Raw genomic sequence first — 25648 nt, 5'->3', positions numbered from 1 at the left:
CCTATTCATCTTGACTTTATTGCCTCTGTGAATAAGAACAAACAAAATATTAATATTCATAGCTGTCAAATGCTCTCATCCAATCACCTTCCTGTAGGGAATGAATATTCATGACTGTGTACAGGATTAATGAATATGAAAATAGCAGAAGTGATAGAGGGCGCTAAGCAGATTATGAGTAGTAGTAGTGATAATAGCAAGGTTTAACGGACATATACCCTTCATGCATATATAATACACACGCACGCACGCACATAAACGCTCCACGCACACACTGGCTTTTGTTTGGTGAGTTACAAACTAAAGTAAATTTGAAAGATATATAGTTATAACAGACTAAATTCTGATGCAAAACCAATGTGGTATTATTAAAAACACAAATAAGACGGACTGATCTGAATGACGATAAATTTGATTTAAGATGAAAATAGAGTTGAAAAATATCAAGTTTAGAATGATGATATATTGATAAACAATCATGAAAGGTTAAAGTTCAAATGGTTTGCACAGCAAAAAGTGCTCCAAATGGTGTAAACGTTGTTATTAATTTTAATTAATTTACATTGGAAATACGGAACTAATTTTGAATTCAATTGCATCGTGTTATTTCTTCCAAATTGTTACGTGTGAATTAAGTTGTTTTAACTCATTTTTAGCTAAGCACCAAAGTCCGTTCTTACACTTGAGCGATTTTGGCAATTAGGCAAAAACTAAAATTAAAGTGCATATTAAACAAAATATTCAACAACCAACAATTATTAAACCAGCCTCCATTTATCAACTACTTTTACCTATTTCATCAAAATTACTATTAGTTGATAAATTATTAAATTATAAATATTAATTATTTAGTTATTAAATAGTGATTCTATAAGAAACAAATGAACATTCAAGAATCACAAGACAATTTTAAGCAATAATAGAAATAATGAAAAATAAACTTTAATGGGTTGTGGAAAATTATTACTTTTTCTTTAAGGGTTAGTAGGTTAAAGTTCAAATTGCATGCTCCAGTAAACACTACACATAGGTCATGCAAGTCATTCAGTGTGTTGCATCAATATGTACCGAATTATGAAATATAATACTAGGCATAAAATCAACCTTTCTCGCTTCACTGCGGATAGAGTCTACCTGTAGCATAAAAAAATACATCATGTTGGTTTACCAGATACGAAAAATAAAAGTTGCTAAACGATTCGGAAATAAACGTTCATTAAAACCACCATATTAATATAATTTGTGTGCAAAGAATAATTATGTGATGTTAACTATATTTATTTCAATTCACACGGAAAAGAAAACACTTACCTTTGAAACACCTGAGAGGGACATCTAGACTTTATATGTTTTAAACTATGATTATAAATTACTAATGTTATTTAACCGTGTGAACAAGAACTGAGAATTCCCTTATGAAAAAAAAAATTGACTAAGAATAACGAACATTATTTAAAAATCAAACCAGAAAAAATAGTATATAATTATAAAGGAATATACTACAAATATATTCCCACTAATGAATTCATTCGTGGAAAATGTTTAGGAGGGAAAATATGGGGAGGAAATGAGGGAATAACAGTCCAGGTATCCAGGTTTTTTTAAAGCTTTGTAGGCACACTTCCTAACAAATGTGGTTGTTCTTAATACAGTCAACTCTCCCAATACCGGAAAACCTTTGGTTGCCCGAATATTGTCTGGATTTTTTGGTTTTTCGGTTTTCCAAATGAAATTTCAATAGTGGGAAAGCATGTTTTAGGAGAGGCTCTGTTTGTGAGACAGTTCGATTCTTAGGATAGCTGACTGTATTTAACACCATGGACTTATATTAATTTATAAGGTCCACGATACCACCAAATTATAACCATATTATATGGCAATGCAGTTCCAAACCTCTGTGTACGCTAATGCAAACATAACTCACAGTAAACTCTGTTTACACTATCAAACTTTATGTGACAACAAAATGTGATGTGCCCATATATGGACATGATGTTATTTTATATCACTATCATATTTGGGCACATTTTTTTTCCCTAAACGAGTTTGATAGTGTAGACAGAGCTTTAGAAGCATCGTACAAAATATGTTTGAAACTGCATTTATCAGCTACCAAATATAAAAACAATTTCATATCAAGCAGAAAATCATAAAAATTAGTACACTTTATAAAATTAATTTTATAATATAATTAGTATTAAACATTCACGATTATCATTGTACCAATTTTTATGATTGAACTCTGACATGAAAATTTCTGATTGGTGTGAACACACTCTTCACTGGTACTGTGTGAACACACTCTTCATTGGTACTGTGTGAATTGATTGGGAACACAGTTGTGTACAATATATACTATTATCTCACAAACACACATGCACGCAATGTTAAATGTACTAAAATAAACTTATTTATGAAGGGTATTAAGGGATTAATATCACTCATTTTAAAATTAGATAGTGTATGATGATGAACAAATGAGGATTTTAAAAAAAACATAATTTAACATGATCAAACTCTGAATGAATGCAAAGGAATTGAAAAACAAAATGGCTGACGATAACAAACGATAAATAATGTATGTGCAAGTTGACTATGGTTAGTAATGCAATAAAAACAAAACATTCATTCTATAATAAATATGTATTAAATTCTGTAAAGAAACCCGAAATAACAGAATAACAAACTCATATCTAGTTTAGAATGCCAGAATAATATACTGTCAAAGTTCCTTAAAGGTATTATTAGTTAAATACAAACTCATTTACAGAATTGTATTTAATAATTTGACAAACTCGTACAACTCTATTGAATTTAGCCTCTATTCATTGAACAGGCAAAAAATAACCAAATAATAATAGGGCTAAAAATCAAACAAAGAAGTGCTCTTTTTCTCACCAAAATGCAATATATCCGGAATGCATTATTTCTGCATCAGAATCCTACCATGCTAATATTGTAATATAAAAAGAGGGAAGATATTTAGCCAACTGTAAAACGTCTAAACTAAATTTATTTTGATTATTTTCTAATTGTATTAAATAGAAAATGCGTACGGATATACTATTCAGGGTTTTTTTGGGGGAAAAAAAATACAGCTAGAAATTGCCTAAGATTAATTAAAGCTTAAACGAGTATACTGCAAATGCAAAAAAAAGTCTTGAGTTACAACCCTAGCACTAGGATTGAACCCCGGACTGTGGAACTGGAAGGCAAGCATTTAACTACCAAGCTATATCCTCAACACTAGTTATATTCATTACTATTGTAACCTCGTTAGTCTTGTATCTGTTTACTAACATTGTTAATGACATTAATTAGTACATTTCTTGCTGTATAGTGCATTGCAAACTATTTGTCTACTACTACTAAATTCACTAGTGAATATTTTCCCCTCTACCATAATAAAATCTACCAAATTCTTTAACACAAGTAATCCAACAGTTGAGTGTTAACTGTGTTAATAGCTACTTTCGATGAACCACACATAAGGCAGCTATTGAGTCTAACAGTCATTCTATGCATGCATGTTTCCGAGCGTGTGCAGAATGACTTTTCAAATCGAAAGCTGTATATAAATGCGTGTCCTGAAAACGAAAGGTCGCTACTTACAACAGCAGTGTACTGTAATATTTAAAAACAGAAACAAAACTAAATTGGTGATTTGAAATTAAAACAAATAAAATGAATAAAGCTCTACACATGTAATTAAGTATGGTGCAGTAAAGATGTTAGTTTTTTTAAAAGCTTAGAGGGTTAAATACGGTGTCTTAAACATTAAAGCAATCTTGTATTGTATATATAAATATTGTTGCAAAGTATGAAGTCATCAAACTTTATGTACATGTGATAAATATTGACTACATGAAGACGACAGATCGATAATTCAACACACATAATTCTTAACAATAGGTTTGATATGAGTTGTTATTATCTAACATTACAGTGCACTATTTAAAGGTAAGGTAAAGAAGTTAGAGGGGGTGCTAAACGTTTTCTTTCTGATCCCTTTACCAAGGAAACAGGAAACTATACTTTCACTAGTAGTATCCCTTTCAGTTCCCATTACCTAGCAAAATTCTGGAGTGTTTTCTATATGTGTGTGTCCCTGTCTGACTTTAAGCTCTGTTTACACTATCAAACATTATGTGGCAAAAAAATTGTGCCCATATGGACATGATATCATATCACTACAATATTTGGGCACACTTTTTTTTTGATAGTTTGATAGTGTAGACAGAGCTTTACACACGGTGTGTGTAAACTCTCAATTTTTGCAAGACAATGTGAAAAAGGTATAAAAAAAACTTCCCATGGACTCGACTCCTTGAAACTTTGCTAAGAAATTCGTCTAAATAGAAAGTATAATATGCCATGAGCATAGTATGTGCATGTCATAGGTCAATACATTCATCATACATGTGTACTAAACAAAACTTTCAAATACTGTATAGTGATATTTATATTGAATAATGCTATAATGTAGTATAATGTTGTGAAATTGTAATGTTGTATTCTTTAATATTTTTTAAGTATAAAATATACACTTACCAAATTAGGAATAGTTTTGGTGATTACTAGGTATCATCAAATGCATTGCAATACACATGCAGAGCAGAGAAATAATGACTAAAGAAAAGCTCTATTTGATCTATAAGCTATGTAATCTCGCACACGAATACATTATGACAGATGTCCAAAATGGGTTAAAAGTTCCAAGACAAAGAATTTCAAATTGTAATTATTTGAAAAAGAAAAAAAATTATTTTGATACAAATTAAAGATGTTAATCTGAGGGAGAAAAACCAAAAAAAAAATAGAATTTTGGCAAAAATATAATATTTGTATACTAAATGAGCATGTTATTATTAAATATTGGAAAATCTATCTACTCTTCTTACTGTATAATACAGTAGACATTGTTGCTTATACAAAAAGTAAGATTACAATCACTCATGTTAAATTCATGACAATATTGCGATAAGTAAATAATCAATTATTAAAATATAATATACTTGAAAAACACTACATTACAATATAGTAAATTTATTGTAGTATGTAAAATTACAGACGCATGTTTGACAAACGGCAAATATATGTAAATGGTTTCTATTATTAGAGAGAATGCATGTAGGTAACGGTGGATATTATCTGAAATTTTTTTTAAATAATTTATATGCAAATAATAATGTACTATTGCAATCAGACAAAACAAATTAGTAAACATTAGATGGAATATTAAAACATAAATACGTCATACAAGAACGTTAAGGTGTTGAAATGAAAAAGTATTTGGAAGCAAAAAACTAAATAGCATGATGATATAGGTGGGACGTGATAACAATTGGGCAGAAGGCCACTAGAGCGGAACAGACGTTGAATCCATACTTTAATAATAGTCAACGCTACAGTTTTCTTAAAACCTGACAGTAGAGTAGATTTACTTCAGACCCCATCACCAGAAGAATTTAGTAGAGAAAAAAATCTGCTAGATGTGTTTAGTTTTCAGGAAGATCACCAAGCAATGGAATAGCTAGATTAGTGTCCGTTAAACTTATTACTAACTGTATAAACCCGAGTATAGTCAGATGATACGCAGATATTAAAAGACGTTGAATTTAATATACTGTAGTAACATAATTAATTACATATACAGCATTTTCCAAATTAGGTTGTCAGTATGGAATACAAAGAAATTATATGATTTTTCCAAATTTTATTTTTGTGTTATTCCATTTTGCTTATTCCCGATGGTAATATTAAAAAGCAGATTTTTTTCCTACATTTTGTGTGTGTTACTGACGAGCCCATTACAAACTATCCACATTTTAAGTCATTTCTCATGCATGGTTACAACACTATAATTCTAACAGCAGCCAGTGTTAGGTCAGTGAGCCTCTGGACTAAACCAAGGAATATTGCACAAAAAATAACTTCCATTTTCAACTAACATTCAATATTTTCATGACTAGATTGTTTAAGGCGAAGAGAAGTTGACCATGTTATCAATTGTTAGTATTAATAAACATAAATGTTCTTAATAAACGTCAACAAATGACCGAGTATTAATCATAGAATATCTGCCATATTGTGATGTAAAAAATAAATATACTATGTATATATCTACAGTAAACCATACATGTAATATATACATACTCATACATATGTACAAAATAAATGGTATAAAGATGAGGAGATATACTAAAGTGAAAAAAGTTTTCTCAACAGAGAATATGCAACCACCGAGATTGTCTCAATCTCATTGGATAACTCTTTTCACTCGTAACAAGGTACAGTGATATGTGACTAGTTCGTATTTGTACATGCGCGCAACGAAGATCAAATTAGCACGCTCTCATCTTTAGCTTCAATTCACAAGGAAGGATCTCCGACGAGATATTCCAAGAGAAACTCTACTCTGCCCAGATGTACATATATATTTTTCAAGATTGATAGAAAAGGGGATTGCGCAACAAAACAATGGAAGCAATACAAAAAAATGCGAATGTTAATATAACATTACCTCAGCCGTGATCTAAACCATCCAAGCTCTGAAATATTCAAAATGTTGGCTACAAGTTAAAATGTTGAAAGGACAAGAATGTACGCAAAATAAATAGTTTTGTTAAAAGTATAGAGCAACTGAAAACATACTAATACATGGTTGTGTGTTACAGAGAAGTGAAACAAACATGCATATGACAATGGATTTATTACATTCTCAAACATGCACATATCAATGGAGTTTTAATCAAAGAGATAGAGATGTTATAGACAATGGCATAGAGGGTGCAAACAACACCTTCTTTTGTTAATGAAACATGATGATAGTCAGGGGAGGATCCAGGATGGTAGCTCTAGGTTTTACCCCATCTTAAAGCAACCATCCACTAAAATGTGCACCCTATTTAAAATGTGAGTCAATTTATAAGAGGAGCTTAAGCTATACCTACATAGCCTATATCCCAAAATGTTTCAGACAAAAATGGCTAGGAGTGAGTACTCCCTCTTTTGATTAATTATGAACAATTCATATCTATTTTAAACAAAATATTATGTTATTCTAGATCCCTGATAGTATTGTGTTCTTTTGAACAAATTTACAATCTGAAACAACAGATATGTGAAGTAAATGATTTATTTTTGTACAGCAATTAATAGTTCACCCACACATTCTAGTCAATTTTTAAAGATTTATTAGATGGTCTCTAGACAACATTGGAATTACATAATTATCGCCTCCCACACCAATTTTCAAAAAATTCTTGCAATTTGAGCGAAAAATCACTTTTTCTATATTTGTTTATCAAAATTAAATCTTGATATTAATAAATCAACCATAGAATTCCAATACATTAATCAAATAAAAATAATTTTGAAACACTATTTCAAAACTTGGATCTCAAGTTTCCTATTTTTATAAAAGGCAAATTATCAAATACATGGGGAAAACAATTCTTATAAACTACGAAAAATTAATGAAACTCTGACTGAAAGCAAAACTGTGACAGAAAGAAAATTAAATTTGTATTTAAAATTATTCATTTATAATTGTGCTAGTATAACTTTAGTTATGTATAAATAATTATATAAAAGGAATAGCATTATATTATTTTCACACTATCCAAGCGAAATATAAGATAGCTGAATATTGGTGAAGAATCGATTAAAGTAAGATTCATATCAACTCAAAACAAACATTAGTGTCTATAATTTCACTTAAGACAACAAAATACAAGCTAGACAAACAGGATAAAATCAAGTTAGACAAGCCGTATTATGAAATGCTTTTAACAGTATGGTTCGTCTTACACTAAACTGTCATATATTTGGTTTGCTACTAATAAAATATACCAAACGTGCATTAACTAATTTTTTTTTTTTTTAGTTTCATAATGATGTATAATTCATTTGTTTTTTGTTTATAAAGCTCTGTCTACACTACCAAACTTTGTGTGACAAAAAAATGTGATGTGCTCATATGGACATGATGATGTCATATCACTAACATATTTCGGCACATCACACCTTTTTTGTCAAACTAGTTTGATAGTGTAAACAGAGCATTAAGATAAATATTTGATATCAGTATTTATGAATTCTATTTTGAAATAATGATTTTTAACGATTTGTTTTAAATCAAATTATGACAAATATGAAACAAATCAAGATATTAAAAATTATATTTATCAGATTACAAGATCTTATGTTGCTTATATAACTCACTTTAAGGAAGAATTATCCTGTTAAAATATATCAAATTTGTAAATGGCTCGAAATTGAAACTACATATTGACCGTATGTATTTGTAGCTACTTTTTAAATGTCACAAAATGTTATAAAAATAGTTCAGAAATGTTAATGGATTCGGTCGACAGAGTAGATTTTATACATTTAATACCCTGATATTGAGAAGCCGTTTGAACATATTATGCTTAACACTTGATGTACAGGGAGAAAAAAGAAATATTCATCAAATAATATTTTTCATAATACATACAGTACATTAGGGGACACTTTATTGTTTTTTAACTATCAAGAGGCATTATATCATTATAACAAATTTATGAATAGCAGAGGGTGATCTTACAATAAACCCGATATGGGCTTACTTTTTATGGTAATTTACACTATTTAAGTTCATCACATTTTACTAAATAATAAGCTGAGAGAAACTATAAGATAAGCAAGGCAAGTAGTTGTTTTAAATTACAAAAAAATTGTATTGTAAAAATATATCTATACTGTATCTAAAATAGATGAATTGTGGCCATTATATTCTACGGTGTATTGCACATGCTAGGCAATTTCAATTGTTTCACACTATCAAGTAATGGCAGCAAACAGAAATCAATAATTTTGCACATGGTGAGAACGGTAGAATCACAATAGCAATATGATATCAACATGCAAACGACGAATATATAATCCACGCAACGTCAATCATTAAATTATTCAATAATTGGAAGGACGAACTTGTCGTAACCGCCAAGTGCTATTTCTTGGTGTTAATTCTAAATTAAAAATTCCATCAACGACTGTATAATATTTCGCGTACTAATTAAAGAAGTGAATCAACTCCTAATCAAAATCAATATGGCTGACGGAAGATCAGAATTACTAATTTATTTAGTGATGTATTTAATTATTATATTTAATTATTATTTATTCATTTTCTACCCCTCTCGCAATGTAAGCTTGCATAATAATTACATTGTTTAGCAGTATATAAACTTAAATCATATAATTATATAATTGTATTCACAGCCTGTTTATTTTTAACACACATCCAGCACCTTTTATTTATAGGATGGCTGGTCAACCTTTCCTATGAGGCTAGGGTAGTAGTGCTGATTTTGGTCATAAGAATTGAACCTAGGAAGCAAGCAAGTTAGCTATCAAGCCACAGTGCCACTAATTATTTTAGTTTTAACCATGTTATTTTCAAGAATAAAGCTCTGTCTACACAATCAAACTAGTATGACAAAATAAGTGTGATGTGCCCAAATAATAGTGATATGACATCATCATATCTATATATGGGCACATATCATTTGTTTGTCACATAAAGTTTGATAGTGTGGACAGAGCTTAAGTCAAAGTTCATAACTCCAGTTCAAATTAATTTGACATTTACGTAAAGTTTGTGTAAACATGATCAATCTAGATGAATGAAAAATTATTAAAGACATTTTATCTATTAATTTGATAATGTCATCCAGAATATTATTATATAAAATGATTGATTATGACATATTGATAATAATGTTCTTGATAACATTGATTGATATCGATATTATGTGTCATTGCTAATCCTACTGTAGTATGCATAACAACATGGTTACATTAAATCTATATTATATGACGAACACTAACACATCATTGTCAATAATGTCAATGATGTAGCAATTTAATACTGTTATTTACATACAGTTTGATAGATGAATACTGTTGTCTTTATGACATACAAATAAACTAAATGTATTCTCTTCATTTTTAGTTAAAAACAAACGAAGAATGAAGAATGGAAAGTGATGTATATCACTTCTACGTTGTCATGCTATAATTCTATCTTAATGTGTTTTACATTAAAGAATCCCACTGACAAAATAATTTTAAAACGTTTTTTGTTTAATGGGCCTTCTCATAATAGAAAAAAGGAAAGAAATTATTTACCTGATAAAATTGTAATTTCAAGAAAACAAATATTCAACTGGAAATCAACGAGTCTTTGGTTAAATTTAACTTAAAATTTTGTTATAAGCAAAATAATCATTTTTTGAGGAAAGGAGAAGGGGGTCTCATCCTTCTCTTTTCAATAACTCAATAAATTAAAATTACAAAATAGCTTAATCAAAGTTTTAAATTTATTCATCTTTATTTTTTTTTAAACTACAATAACAACTACAGTATATCTTGATAAATAAGGAATTTTTAGTTTATTCATATTTATGAATTTGATACATTGTTATAACAATGATTAGGCAATGTAGCAATGATAATAAAGATGAAACCTAATGTTGTATACAGAGTTGTAATAACAGAATATCATTGTGAACACTACACGAATAAATTAAATTTACACACTGCATGTTAACTTAATAATATTACAAGGATGAATGTGAATTACTATCGTGAACAAACATAATGTATGGTTTGACACTCGTGAGATTCTAGAACAATGATAAAACTCTGTTACGTATTTAGAAATGTACATGTATATACCTTTCTGGTTTTAGTATTAATAACACTACAGGAGCATGCATTAGAATAGAGTGAACGGAGACAAGAGAATCACAGATGAAATGCATATTAGTATAATAGAAGCTTGCAAAAGGTGTTGATGGCCAAACAAAACAAATAAACAAAGCTATTTCGTAAACAACAACATATACATATAAAAACAATAACCTTTAGAAGGGCAATAAATTGCCCTATCCGCAACCACATGATGATGGCTGTACTCTGTATCTGAAGTATAAAGTATAAAATTAAAATATTTCAAACAATATTCTTTTCTGTAATATTAATAATACCCACAAAAATATAAAGAACTATGGTACAATAATTTATATAATATAATGTCTAATTCTACGTGACTATATACTGTATGTGATTTGTTTATGTATGTTTTTTCGGGAGGAAATATCCTATCATAACGGTATGCCTATTACAGAATGGCAATCAAAATTGTAATATAATAAAAATGTATATTAATGTATATTAGTATATAAAACAAACAAAATAATGTTTTAGAATATTAAAGTGATGATTCGAAAGTTAATAAAATTAAAATATTAGGAAAGAACTGAAATATAAATTAAAGAAAACACTACAAAAATGTGGAATATAGACTCTGTCATTGAACCTAATGGAAATATTTTTCCGAAGATTAAAATTCAGACATTTTTTCTAAAAACTGAAGACACGTTTCAAAGATCTTAAAGCGATATATATTAACCCAACATGAATTTCATAAATAGTTCAATATAAAATAGTAAGGTTGCCAGAACGTGATTGAAATTGAAAGGGAATAGAAAATGATAAATGTGTGTAAATCTCCTACATTTTTTAAATTATAGCAATATATATTACCATACTACGATACCATGAATAAAATGAAAATGAAAAAGGGTAATTTCAACTATTGAATTGAAGTTTCATTAATTTCAAAGAAAATATCAAATAATAAAACATTTTAAAGATATGAAAAATGGGAGATTACAAATATTTATAAAGTTTCATTAATTTTAAACGATATATTAAATAATAAAAATAATTTTTTTTTAAATAAAGGGGGAGAATTTACAAAAAAAATCTTTAATTAAACTTCAAACAAAAATATTAACAAAAAATAAAATTTATTTAAATAAATGAAAAAAGGGGATGGTTATAAAGAAATAATTAATGTCCAAAATATTAACAGAAAATAAAGAAATGAAAAATAGGGAGGTTTACAAATGAATATTTTTTTTATTGAAATTTAAATCAATAATTGAGTTTGCCATTTAAATAAAATAATGTTGAAAATCCAAATTCAATAACATGATGAAACAGAATTTAAACAAACAATAAAAACAATGACAGAAATCGAAACAATGATGATTATAAAACAAATAGAGCAATAATTATTATGTAAAATAAAGTCATAAACAGTTACTAAAATGAAACTACATTTTGTTATTATTTGTTAAAGCAAAAGTTAAAATGAAAACAAAAAAATGTAGGTCAAATAAACGGAGCATTGAGCGTTGTGATAATACAGCTTGTTGTTAAGTGCGAGGTGTGGTTATCTAATTATTTTGGACTTTGATATTATTTGTGATTAGAACCGCTGTAATCCAACGCCTCATTTCATTGTCGTGAAGCGTTTATTAAAGGCAAATGCCAGAGGAATTTTCATCAAACATTACCGCCTTTTTTACGCACTTAAAGTTGTTTCATGTTTTAAATACATCAGGGCATAAACTACGCTGTGTTGCATCTTGTTTTATGTTGTAGTTATTCAGTACTGTCTAGGGAACGAGAGAAATTGATTACCATTAATTGCTTCAGTTCTATCAGACTTAATTCATATACAGTAGAAACTCTCCATTGGGGGACACACCTATTAAGGGCACATCCCTATTAAGGACACACCCCTTTTAAGGAGGCACTATATTATGAAAAATATATGTTTTAACACAAAAGCAAACACACCTATTAATTAAAGGGACTTTGTTCGGTCCTGAAGGTGTCCCTTTAATGGGGGTTCTACATATTAGTCTTTACTACATATTAGTCTTCCAATATATTGTATTTTCTAATTTTGAAGTTTATGGCAATATCATTAACTTTGTCTAGGAGGCTTACGTTATTGTTAACATATTAAATTATCTCTATAGATATTGAACTACTTTAGAAGTTAAATTAGATAAAGTAAATGGTAGGATTTTCTCCAAGGAAATTTATTTATTTGTTTCATTTTTGGATATGAAATCTATGAATAAAGTAAAATAAAAATAAAATAAATGTGATAATTTATGTGGGTTATATGAAATTAGTATGCAGTAAAAGAACCAAACAACAGTTAGTGAGAATTGTATGAATCATATTATAAATACAAATATAGATCACACTGTATGATGATCACACTGCGTAATGATCACACTGCATCATGATCACACTGCGTCATGATCACACTGCGTCATGATCACACTGCGCGATGATCACACTGCGCAATGATCACACTGCGCGATGATCACACTGCGCAATGATCACACTGCGTAATGATCACACTGCGTAATGATCACACTGCGTAATGATCACACTGCGTAGGGATCACACTGCATCATGATCACACTACGTGATACCATTATCAGTACATACTGTACTAGTATCATACAGTAAAATTACATCGGAATACTGCACAGATTTTGCAGTATAAATTTAAAAATCATGAATATGAAAAATTTATGAAATAATTTGAAAATCTTTTTAAAAATTTATACTGTGCAGAATTTGCTGTACAGTAATCATTATTGTACACATATAAAAATCATTAAAATATTTCATATTGGCATGAGTGTAGAATTTTACTGTAATGAAAAATCATTATATAATAAACTACACACTATGCAAGCTTTGGACGGATGTCACAAACGTTTGCTGAGCATACGTTAAGAAACTGCATGCATATCATTTTAAAATAAATGTTTTAAAAAAAACACAAATATCGTTCGATATCGATATAGCTCGAGAAAACTGTATTAAGCTAGCACTGGCAACATTCTTTGCATTCTTGTAAGCCATACACAAAGAGCGTTTAGATGACAACCATGTTGTCACCATAAGTCAAAGGTGTCTACAATACGTTTCTCATCATATAAAGTAGAAATAATAACAAAAATAAAAAGATTTTTAAATGATTTTTAATTCTATATTAGAAATAAAAAAATGATGTGATTCGATCATTGTTAATAAACACTGTAGTTTACACAGTATCTGGTTGTTTATATTAGGATAGTAGTAATAGTATTAATACAAATATAATGTTATGTGCCATATTTTATTTAGTTTTTGGAAAGTGATAAAACACGGGTTGAAGGACTATATAATAAGGAAGAGTCTAAACTAAAAATGAAACAAAAAATCAATGTTAAAAACTATGAACCATTACTGTAAAACTAATGAACAATTTACAGGAAAAACACATTTTAAAATGTAGCATTGAATGCTGTGTTGTGACTGTAATAAGAAATATACTGTATTGCAAGTACTGTGTAAAGAGTGTTAAATACTGTACAAATTACTATATAGTAGAAACACAGTATAAATACTGTACAAATGCAGTAAAAATACTGTACATGCTGATTGCGCAATATTAGTCATGAGATTAGTTGTGGATTTTAATGATAAAAATACATTTTTTGAGGAATTTGTCCATAGCAGTTAACTTTAATCAATTATTGTGAGTTGTGAGTGTGATTGAAGCATGTTTTCATCTGTGGGTGTAAAAGCACATATACTGTACAGTAGCATGAGGTGTGGGTAAGGTTGGCACACTACTAGAGGCTAGACAGTGGAGAGGGAATGACTATTCCATGGTAGCACTATACAAAGCAAGACATCGTTTGACGCATCACGTTCATATAATATCATGCGTTTCTATCACCGAGTTTAGTTACGTTTGTCAATACTACTGAACACAACAGAAAAATATAAACATATTAATTGCATTCTAAGAAACCTGTAAATATCGTTTATCCTTAACCATTAAAACATAGAGTAAAGGTGAGAGAGATATACGGTGGTATAATAGGTGAAGACTTCAAAATAGAATGAAAAGAAAATTGCCTTAGGATTTTGTATGTAAAGTGTATTTATTTTTTAGTAAAAAGCTAGATTAGAAACACGAACAAAATGAGATCAATATAGAATTGTGGGTAATAATAATAATGTATTACTTATGACGACCAAGCCGTAAAAACGTAGACATAATCAACATAAACAAAAATGATGTTAATACTACTACGCTATTCTTGTACAAAAAGCAAAATCACAAAATGAGTAATGTTTTTTGTAACTAATAAAGCATTTTATATTATAGTGACCCTACATTGGTAATTATTAATTATGAAACTAAAAGTTAATCAACATGCAGAAAGCCAGCAGAAATCAAACAATGGTTGTTGTTGTTGTTGTTGTTATTAAGAATAATGTTATTTCATGCGAGCTGATATGCAATGCAAAAACACAAGAGTACAAGTTGATATTTGAAATGTCCTCAACCCAAATTGTCTAAGTACATTACATAGTAAAACATGTGTTCCATCTTCTGTTCTGGTGATACACTGTCCATACAGAAAAATAAAACAATGAATGTGTGCTAAAAATAGATCAACAATAATTACACACAACCACTCTTCCAACTCTATCGGAACTGTATCTTAATTTGATCAGTAATACGGTAGAACATGTGACAACTATCGTACCACATCTCAGGAACTATTTTTATAGTTATTGGTATACATTTATGTGACACTGTATTAGGAAGTTGCCATGATACAGTATTATGAAATTGTATCTACATGTATACATAGGATAATACTGGTAACTCATCACCACAAATAAACACAAAAGGACATTTGGAATTTCTTGTTTAATTTATTTATACTTTTTATAAATATTTATATGGTATACTTATTTTTGGAATACTAAATAAAAACCTGTAAATAAATTATTAAGTTAGTTAAATGATTTCAATAAAACAAAAAAATATTACAAATTATGGCTTACTGTAATATTTAAATACCTCCAAAATTTGAAAAATTTTATTTTAAAAAATGTGTAAGAAACTAATTATCATATTGTTGGCATTCAAGGAAAAATTTAGTGACGTCAGGAGTCTGACAAATGAAAAACCACCACATTTTTCACACAATATTTAATTTAACTATCTACTGTAGTCTCAGACGAATAGAACAAAATAGTAACTCAAAACACAGTTAAGTTAGTAGAAATAAAGTGAACCCTATTACTTACCGTAAACATGATATGAAAATTGCTTTTGTAAATTGTTGAGTTTAATGAATTTAACTTTGTTTCGAAAATTTTAAAACAGAGTACTGTACCACTTTTATCAGTTTCATTCATACAGTAGAACCTCTAATTTAGAACCGACCATTAGGACCAGATATTGGAAAAAGAAGATTTGATGTCTTTTTATTAGGATGTCCTTGTGTCGTCAGGGTGTGGACAAGGTTGTCCAGCAATGGTACCTGTAGTTGGCCAAAATGAAAATGACCATGTGTACTATTTCTTTCACCGTTTTACCTTTCGGACACACATTAGCGTTGTATATGCATCACTGTTGCATTAACTTATGTAAAATGTTAATGTAATAATATGGAATCATAGTTTACTGTATGTGTATGATAATATAATCAGAACCAAAGGCCCTACTGTATATTAATAAACAAACATTCATTTTTAACCATCAATAAAACAAATGTGTAAAATATATGTAAAAAAGAAACAAAACAATTTTGTAAAAACAATTTTCAAACCATAGACGACTAAACTTGCATCTGGATATAAAGAAACACAGACTGAATGGTAACTTACCTTTTAGTTGATAAAATAAACTACAAAACAATAAAACACAAAATAAATAAATCCAATTAAAAACAAAATAGATTTCAGCTCAGGATGAAACATAAAAATCCGAAATTCTTTCCACTAAACCGTTAAATGGGCTTTTAATTTATGGATATAGTAGAAAACATCTGGTTTTGTTTATGTTTCCGATTTGGAGACCAGGGAGAAAAGATAAAAAACATTTGGATAATTATTGAATAGCATACCTTGACGATCTGGTTCAACAAGAACTTCTTTTGCGTCGTCGTCACCAGCCAAGTCACCCTTCAACATCATAAACCCACTGCCTTGGTTTTCCTATATAAAAAGAAAAATGAATATTTAATATATGAAGCTTCTAGCACTAGCAAACAGATCGAAGCATTTTTATTGACATTTTTATTTTATAACTTCCCAGTTTGTACAGCAGTAAAATCCATATTCTTGTTCACAAATCGAAATTAAGGTGTTTTATACATATATTTGACATGCTGAGAATTTACAAAGATATTATAAACATTTTATCACACTGTGTGGAATTTGGACTTCCTTATAAATTTAAATATCTTTAATGATTAATTAAAATGTTGATCATAAGTTAATTAAATAATGATTGGAAATTAAATTAGAATGACTGTACATCTAGATTACTAGATATTTAGCATTTTAGTTAGTTGATGTATAGTATAGTACTTTCATTCCCGTATTAATTACATGATCTTAATTTAATTATGAATATTCATGAGAAATATAACCAGTTTCGATATTTATATAGTGCTTTCAGGATTGGCAAATTTATGAATATTCATTACCTACATTGGTGCCCATTAGTACAGTACTTTTATTTTGGGAAATTTATGAATATTCATGAGCTACATCAATGGTGGGTATTGCTTTACTTACTGATACGCTTACATAGTGTAATTATTACAAATTATATCCATTTATAATTATTTTCTATGATTTAATCAAATTAAATAAATATTTTTCTTATATTTCATTTTCCAACAATTAAGTTGCATTTATGGTTAAGTAATAACTAACATTTTCTCTATAAACGATTTACAAACATAAAAGGTTATTAATAGCGTGTTTGGTCACATGTTCTATTCTTTTTTTAAAGTCATGAAAAGGTTACTATGTTAAAAGTAAAAATTAATAGTTGGAATTTTGCAGGTAAAGTAATTATTAAATGAATTTTCATGTTATAATATTCTTCAAGGAAATCTTTGACCTTTCTCCAAAATAAATGTGCACTATTAAAGATGACCGAGAATGCGTGTTCAGTCGTTCTCTTCCAAGAAATTTGTTTCAAAACACATTTTGTAGAAAATCTTGATTTTGGGGAAGTAAGAAGGTCACTTTGATACTGTAAGTATCTGTCCATTGATTTTGTATTACTTCCTACAGTATGTATATTTAAACATTTAACTGATGTAGTAGGAATAGGTTCACTGAAAACCCCACATTAGGGATTAGGCGAAGCTCAAGACTTCTCAGCAGAACAGCATTAAGTCAATCAATGTAGTAAGAGCATTTTTTATTTATGTTCCTGTCTATTACAGTAACCCCTCATTTGGGCCACCCCTATTCAGGGGTCACTGTTCCACAAAACGAAGTAAATGTTTGTTTTAACACCATAGTCAACTATTCAGGGACACTACTATATGGGAACACTTTTTGGGTACTAAAGGTGCCCCTTAATAGAGACTGTACAGTACTTTTTTTTTACCTCCCGAATAATCAATATTACAATACAACTACTGTACTGTAAAAGACAAATTTCTGTAAAAAAAAGAAATATTTCTTGATAACGGCAACGTTGAATATTTCTTTAAAGCAAGGAATGACAAATAGCTGCTTAATAATTAAACTGGAGCCTGAATAACATGCGTTCTATTTAAAGCAATTACAACATGGCCAATGGCTCATAGGCAATTGTTTTCATTTGTTAAAGTGTACCCTGTAGTACTGTACTGTACAATCACTGCCGCTTCGTAAGTTTACTATTGTTGCCTAAAATTTGGATTTTTTAATACAATAAATTATTCTTTAAATGTACTTATTTTGTAAAACTTCCACCAATATTGTGTGTATTATTTTTAAAACAATATTTTAATTTTATAAAAGAATAATCATTTTAATTGAATAACTATTTCAAAGTAATGAGTCAGATTTTTGTAATGTACAATAGTAATTCTTTTTTAATTGCTTAACTTTTTATAATTATTATTCAATTATATAATCCTGTTGTACATAGTACCCATTGTTTCCTGGGCTTGAATCTAACCCTAGCCATCATCGCAACCTTGGTGGTCTACAGGTATGAACGCCAAGCTAGTGATCTAAAGGTCTAATCCGAGTCCAAACCTAGATTAAATTTTTTAGCAAGCATTCTATGTAATTTAGTAAAAATACAATCACATCAGATGCAAACATCTAACCAATAAAATAACATACTAACAGTTTATAGTAACCGGTGTCTATATAGTCTTTTTTTTTTATAATTATACTAAACTCGGAAGCAATTATTTCTCCCACAGAGTTTCAATTGCCTATTGTGCGTTTTTTTTTATAGTTGAAAAGGAATGAATTATTTTCAATGAACGTTCATTAAATCATTTTCAAAGCATACCACCTCTGAGACAATTTATTGTTCATGTACTAATATAAGCACCTACTTTAAGCACCTACTTTACAGTATTTCCAATGTTTAATATTATATATTTCTTTGACTATATACAGTACTAAAGACATGCACCGACAAACATTAAAGCTTATCCAACTGGTCTGTTTGAGGCGATCTACTGTAGCTTCTCGGAGTCCTCAATGTTTCTATACTGTATAAGTTGTGCAAGTAGACCTTTTTCTACCAGTTTGAGGAGCTCATAGTCAACCATACGCAATATCTTGAGTTATTTTTAATTACTGAATAATTATTATAATTATATTAATAAGTAAAACTATTATTTTTATGGAAAATCAACAGCACAATCATAATAGAGTTGTTTACAACCCTGATCAAATCATAATGAGCATACTGTAGTACCAGCATTTTATATAACATTGTTCAGTAAAGTATACCATTAATTGCAGGTTATTGTATCATGAATGCAGTTATGTATAAATGAATTGAATTGGTTAAATCATTTACAGTACAACTAAAGTAATGTTGGGATTTTTTTAAATTTATTCTTTCTTTATACTGCAGGTGTACTGTAGTGGAGCTGTATCTTGGTGGTTAACGTGCTTTCCTTCTAATCACAAGATTTGTGGTTCAATCCTGACATATTGTGAGGGTTTTAACTCATGATTGTTTTAACTCTACTCTCTAAGCCTCAAATGAGACTTTGTTTAAAACACGATAAAATCACTATTTAAATTCTGAATAAAACCTATAGTAATTATTTATTTTATTATCTCAGAAACAAATTTAGCATTTACAATATTTAAAACAAGTCAAAATGCAAAAGAAGTGTGCCAATTATTTCATTAAATTCAGCTGTACTAATAAATCTATTCCAGATTCCTATAAATACCCAGTGAATATGTAACTAGTACACTGAAAAAACAACCCTTGATTAAACATACAATACCTTCTCCAGTGCGACATCCATATTTACAAGAAAAACTATACAAGTATATTTCCCAAAGACATTACAATGACTACTGACTGTAGTGAGCCAGCCAACAGACTGCGTTCAACATTAGGCAGCAAGCCACTGCTAAGTGGGAGGTTACTATCACTGATTGACATTTCAATAGCTGACTAACATTGCTATTTGGAAATTGTCAAAGCTATGTTTATGTGGTCTTTTATTTTACTCTATCGGAATTACTGTAAATTGCAGTCAATTGGAGTTAAATTGCGGTCTATTAGAGTTAAATTGCAGCCCATTTGAGTTAAATTGCTGTATTGGAAAAATTGTTATTTACCTGAAAAAAATGTAATCCAACGCAAAAAAATAGTTGTAGATCAGAATTTTATCTTTCATGTAATCAAAATAATATACAGTAACTGTACATATATATACTTATGTCAAAATTGTATTGAAAATTTAAACAAGAATCATTTCCTTAGCACATTTCCTGGTTCATAATAAAACTATTAGTTAAACATCATCATGGATCATAAATGTATTGCATATTGATTTTTATACTGAGCTATGAATAAAAGCTGATGACTCCTTAGCCAGCATGTATGTTTAAGTTGTAAGCAGACAAATATCGCAGTATACAGTACGTCCTGTCTCCCTAGTTACTGAAACATCAACTTTGACATATTGATTATTGGTAACAATACATATAGCTATGGATGGTGATCTGTCAACGAAATTGATATAAAGTAAAACCCTTATTAAGGGGACATCTTTATAACCAAACAAAGTGACCCCATATTAGGTGTGTCCTCTGCATAATGGTTGGTTGTACTGTAGTGTTAAAACATATACATATCTCCTTGTTTGACCTCTTAATATAATACAGTACAGTACAGTGTCTCACTCTCAAATGAGATTAAATTTTCTTTTTTAATGACTAATTTATGTATACTGTCTGTACGCTTGTCTCTGTATGTAGCAACGTATTTTTTACTAGTTTCGATGCGAATGTATCTGTATATAGTATACAGTATGTAATGATATTAAAGAGGCCAGCAACAATACTCTCAGTGTACTCAAAGCTGAATAGAAATGGGTTCATAGGTCATACAGTAGGTCAGGAACAGGAAGGACAAACATCAGGGAAAACCCCCTGGATTTGTCCCTTTGTGAAAATTCACTCAACCTATTAAAAAAATGAATGAAATGCTTATACTTTATAGAGTACGGATTCTCTAATCACAAAAAAAAAATTCATGCAGCAATTATGAATTATCAGCTAGTGTTGAAATGATGCGAGTACATAAGGCACCATCTGTTCCAATATCTCAAAAAGCAATCATGAAATCGAAGTGTATGTACTACTTTAAAAACCAAAGTAAAACAGGTGAAAATAAAATATTTTTTAGCAAATTTGGCGACATAAAACTATTATGCTAAAAAGTGTAATTGATTTTGCTTAAAATCTGGAAGTTTAGGTTTTGGAAAATACAGCAGTTGAGTTGACACCGTTTTGCAAAAGCCAATAAAATGTAACCATGTGTTGTTAGACGTGGCTTCCAATTAGAAAAAGCTGTTAGATACTAGTTAGTAACATTTGCTAAACATGTATTGTACGGTCTAAAACAGGTATTCAGGCTAACATTCTAATGACATAAGTGCAAAGTTAAGGAGAAACTGAGGCTAAAAACTTAATGATGTATCTCACATTGATGTTACTGATTTATCTGTAATGCTGTTCACTCCCAGGACGACAATCTCTACATCCTAAAATCGGTGTCAATTACACCAAAGTTTAATGAAGAACCTGCTATATATTTAAACATGACTAATAAGTTTCACATTTTCGTACCGTGCCTTTAGGCAGTTATATTCAAGAGGATGGAAGCATTAGCAAACTGTATCACGCGAAATAGTTTACTAAGGCTAAAAAATGAGAATTTGCAAATTCGGACTGGGCATACACACACCCTAAAGCATGTATGGGAGAAGACTAGAGAGTCTACATGTATGAGATATAAGACCTGTTCAATAAACAATGTTTTCGTTTTGGCTGTCAACGTAGGCCGGGTATGATACCATCAATGTACAGTATCATTGAATGGTCAAAACAATCCTTCCTTCATGGTAAATATTTTTACGAATGGTGTGTATAGATGAAGAATTGTTTGATTAGTAAGTACCTTAAATGTCGAAATAAATTTAAAAAGCATCATTTAATGAAGAACGTTAAATCAAGCAGTGTTTTTTTGTAAGAAATATTTCTTGTTTTAGCATGAAATAATCTTAGCAGCATTTCAAAAGCTATCAGAGTAGCATATTATATGGCAATATGACTATATATTTTATTTACCATCTAAAGATAGAATTACTTTCTAGGCCAAGTGTAACGCATCAAACTAACATTAACTTTCAGAGATATTGCTGGGATTACAGACCCAAGGGAAATACATTACAATCATTCCTTGACGGAATTATAATGATGATGATATAGAGCCTAGCACAGTAGATGCTAATGATACTTCTCTCGTATTTCCTATACCCTTCAAAATATCTGACATGGATTTCGTTTGAAATGTTTTATCATTTTTTTGCAATTTAATTTACAAGTTTTGCCAAGTTGATTTATTCACTAAAGTAAATTCTACAGCTCTGTCTACACTTATCAAACTTTATGCCACAACAAAATGTGATGTGCCCTTATATGGACACGATGATGTCATATCAGTACCATATTTGGGCACATCACACTTTTTTTTGTCAAATACTTGGTGCATTTATGCCCTATACTTCATTAAAAAATATTTAATATAACTTTTTAAATGAGGTTGTTTACAATTAAATATTTACTGTAATTCTGCCTAAAAAAAAATGTCTGTACTGTATGTTTTATCTTAGCCATTTAAAATTAATTAAGCCACTATATCACTGGGTAGTTTAGAATTTCTCTATACCTATCCAATTTATATTTCATTTCTTTTCATATTTTGTCTCCGTTTACTCTATAAATTAACCATATCTAAGCTTGAGTTAACGTTACATCTTATGTTTAAACTCATCAAGTTCTAAATTTACACATTCATCAAAGGACAACCATTTGGCATTTTTGAATTGATTTGTGTTTTGTCCAACATTTTTATAGTCAAATGCAAACGTGGTGGTGCAAACATAAACTAAAATTGCAAACTTCATTTTCAACATCGCTGGACTTGGACGCAATGCAAGGACAAAAGCGCACCATAAGTTATTTGACCAATCACAATGACACTTTGGATGATCCAACACATTGTCATTGGTCATATTTTTACATAAAATATTTAAGCTCCACCTTCAATACATTGAAATATATTGTGAGAAGGGTATTTATATAAATGTCTTTGGCTACATTTTGAAATTTATTTGATCTTTGTTGTCGTAGTAGATTTGTAAAACTGTTAATTGGCAATTGTCTGCATGTATAATTATGCATTAGACAGGATGACAGATGAATGTGTAAATTTAGAACTTGATGAGTTTAAACATAAGATGTAACGTTAACCTATTATTCATCAACATCAACCATCCATCATATAACTCCATTTAGAAGGTTCTTTACAGATAATCGGTTAAAGACCCTTACGCTATATTTAGCTTTGGCATTGGATGCGCAATTTATGTATGGTAATATGCAAACATGATTAATTAGTTAATTAATATTTAAACGATCCTAACACCATAATGGTATTACAGTAGAAAGATGTACGGTAACCAATGATGAAGCAAATAGAATTGGACATTTGAGAATATTGTTGTATAAAGTTCTTTTTGGGTAGGATTCAAATCCGATTACAAGCGCCCAATCTGTGGTATGGAGGTCTTGTATGAACAAGATGTTTGGCTGGAAGTTGTTCTCTATACAGTATTTTACATAAAGTCACCTTGTATGGCGAAAAATATTTTCATGGATATACAGTAATTGCGGTACTGTAGGTGGAGATACCCTACAGTATACCTAAGTCTTCGACCCAGCTTAAAGCTTATTTTAAGGTAACCACCCATTTTAATTTTAACACAGCACTCACCCAAACAACTTTGGGTATCCGAAAGAACGTCCTCTAACACCATACAAAAGTAATATCACTTGACAAGTAACATATGATTGAAGTATGATTTTTCTTTTCCCAAACATCCTTAAAATGACTTCTGTACAACCCTGATTTTCCTCTACTGTAAATACTCGTACAAAAGTAAATTTTACTTGACAAGTCAAATATATGATGTGAAGATGAACACATTGACTTCAAGCAGATCATCCACCCACATTTAAATATTTAAGAGTCTCCACTCAAGTTGTAAATATTAATCAATGTTGAACTATCAGAAATTCAGATCAGGCCTGAATTGAATGGATCAAAGAAATATATGACGCCAGAGGCCATGACATAAAGCACCAGTGCAAAGTGAGCAATTCCAATCGTGATCAAAGTCAGGACATTTTGTGAGTTAATTTACAGCAATGGACATCAGATATTGACATTGCGATATTATTTACAATTTATGTAAACTTTGTATTCATTGCGAATTATCATTTCCTATTCCGTTGACATCTCCTACATAATACATTAATGCATTTCATTTTACTACAGTTTAATAAATATTTTATGCGCGACTTCAAATCATCTGTGAAGCAAGTCAATGTTTTAATGTACAGTAAACTTGAGCCTGTACTGTGCAGTTGGCAGGGTATAACAGCTGTATTTTACGACGTCCTAAGATAGTAAATCTAAGGCTTGCTGTATCAAAACAGCTTAATTTTCACTAGAAGACAATAGTTGAAATACTGTACTGCACCACCTCATGCTTGCTAGAAAGGTACAGTACTTTATGAACCACAGTAAAGCTCTGTCTACACTATCAAACTAGTTTGACAAAAAAAAGTGTACTGTGCTCAATGGTAGTGATATGCCCAAATATGGTACATATACTGTATGGGCACATCACATTTTTGTCACAAAGTTTGATAGTGATAGAGCTTGAGATTTAACCGTTGCAATTATTTAGTTATTTTAGTTTCGTTAATTAAAAATGTTCAGATAAGTAAAATAACATTATAGACATAGATCTATGGAGGTAATAGTCGCCAAAAATGGCAAAATGAAACAAATAAAGATAACAATACAATACTTTCATAAAACAACAAATTCTTATGTGCATATTTCAATGTTCACATTACATTACATTGTGTTTGCATGGATTACCTAACTTGTCCTGACGGTTCAATCAAGTTATTTTTATTACTATTTTGCACTGTATAACTGTACAAGTTTACAATCATGTATTCTGCAGTCAGTTTAATAACAAGTTAAAGTCTTTAACATAAATCTGCACATATAAGAATAAATCCTCTGTGAAATAGTATTTTATAGAACACAACAGTTGCAGGAAGACAACTG

The 25648-nt window shown here is 29.7% G+C and overlaps 1 protein-coding gene across 6 annotated transcripts in view; it reads right to left on the bottom strand.

Annotated features, from left to right (window-relative positions):
• The window catches only part of LOC144837398 (uncharacterized), a 47517-nt gene that overhangs the window by 8653 nt on the left and 13216 nt on the right, over positions 1-25648 (bottom strand). The window contains exons 1-2 of one of the 6 annotated variants that reach the window (XM_078692482.1): positions 20214-20401; positions 16845-16935 (exon numbers count right to left, since the gene is read on the bottom strand). In XM_078692482.1, the coding sequence (XP_078548608.1) occupies positions 16845-16935; positions 20214-20234 (112 nt within the window). In that variant the 5' untranslated portion in view covers positions 20235-20401. Of the gene's footprint in view, positions 1364-2898; positions 2980-16844; positions 16936-20213; positions 20402-25648 lie in introns of those variants that run through there. The other 5 variants (XM_078692494.1, XM_078692476.1, XM_078692512.1 and 2 more) reach the window with 5 other exon arrangements.

This window comes from Antedon bifida, chromosome 1, assembly GCF_963402885.1.
Source record: "Antedon bifida chromosome 1, ecAntBifi1.1, whole genome shotgun sequence".
NCBI classification, from domain to species: Eukaryota; Metazoa; Echinodermata; class Crinoidea; order Comatulida; family Antedonidae; genus Antedon; species Antedon bifida.
This window is presented reverse-complemented; position numbering and strand designations above follow the sequence as displayed.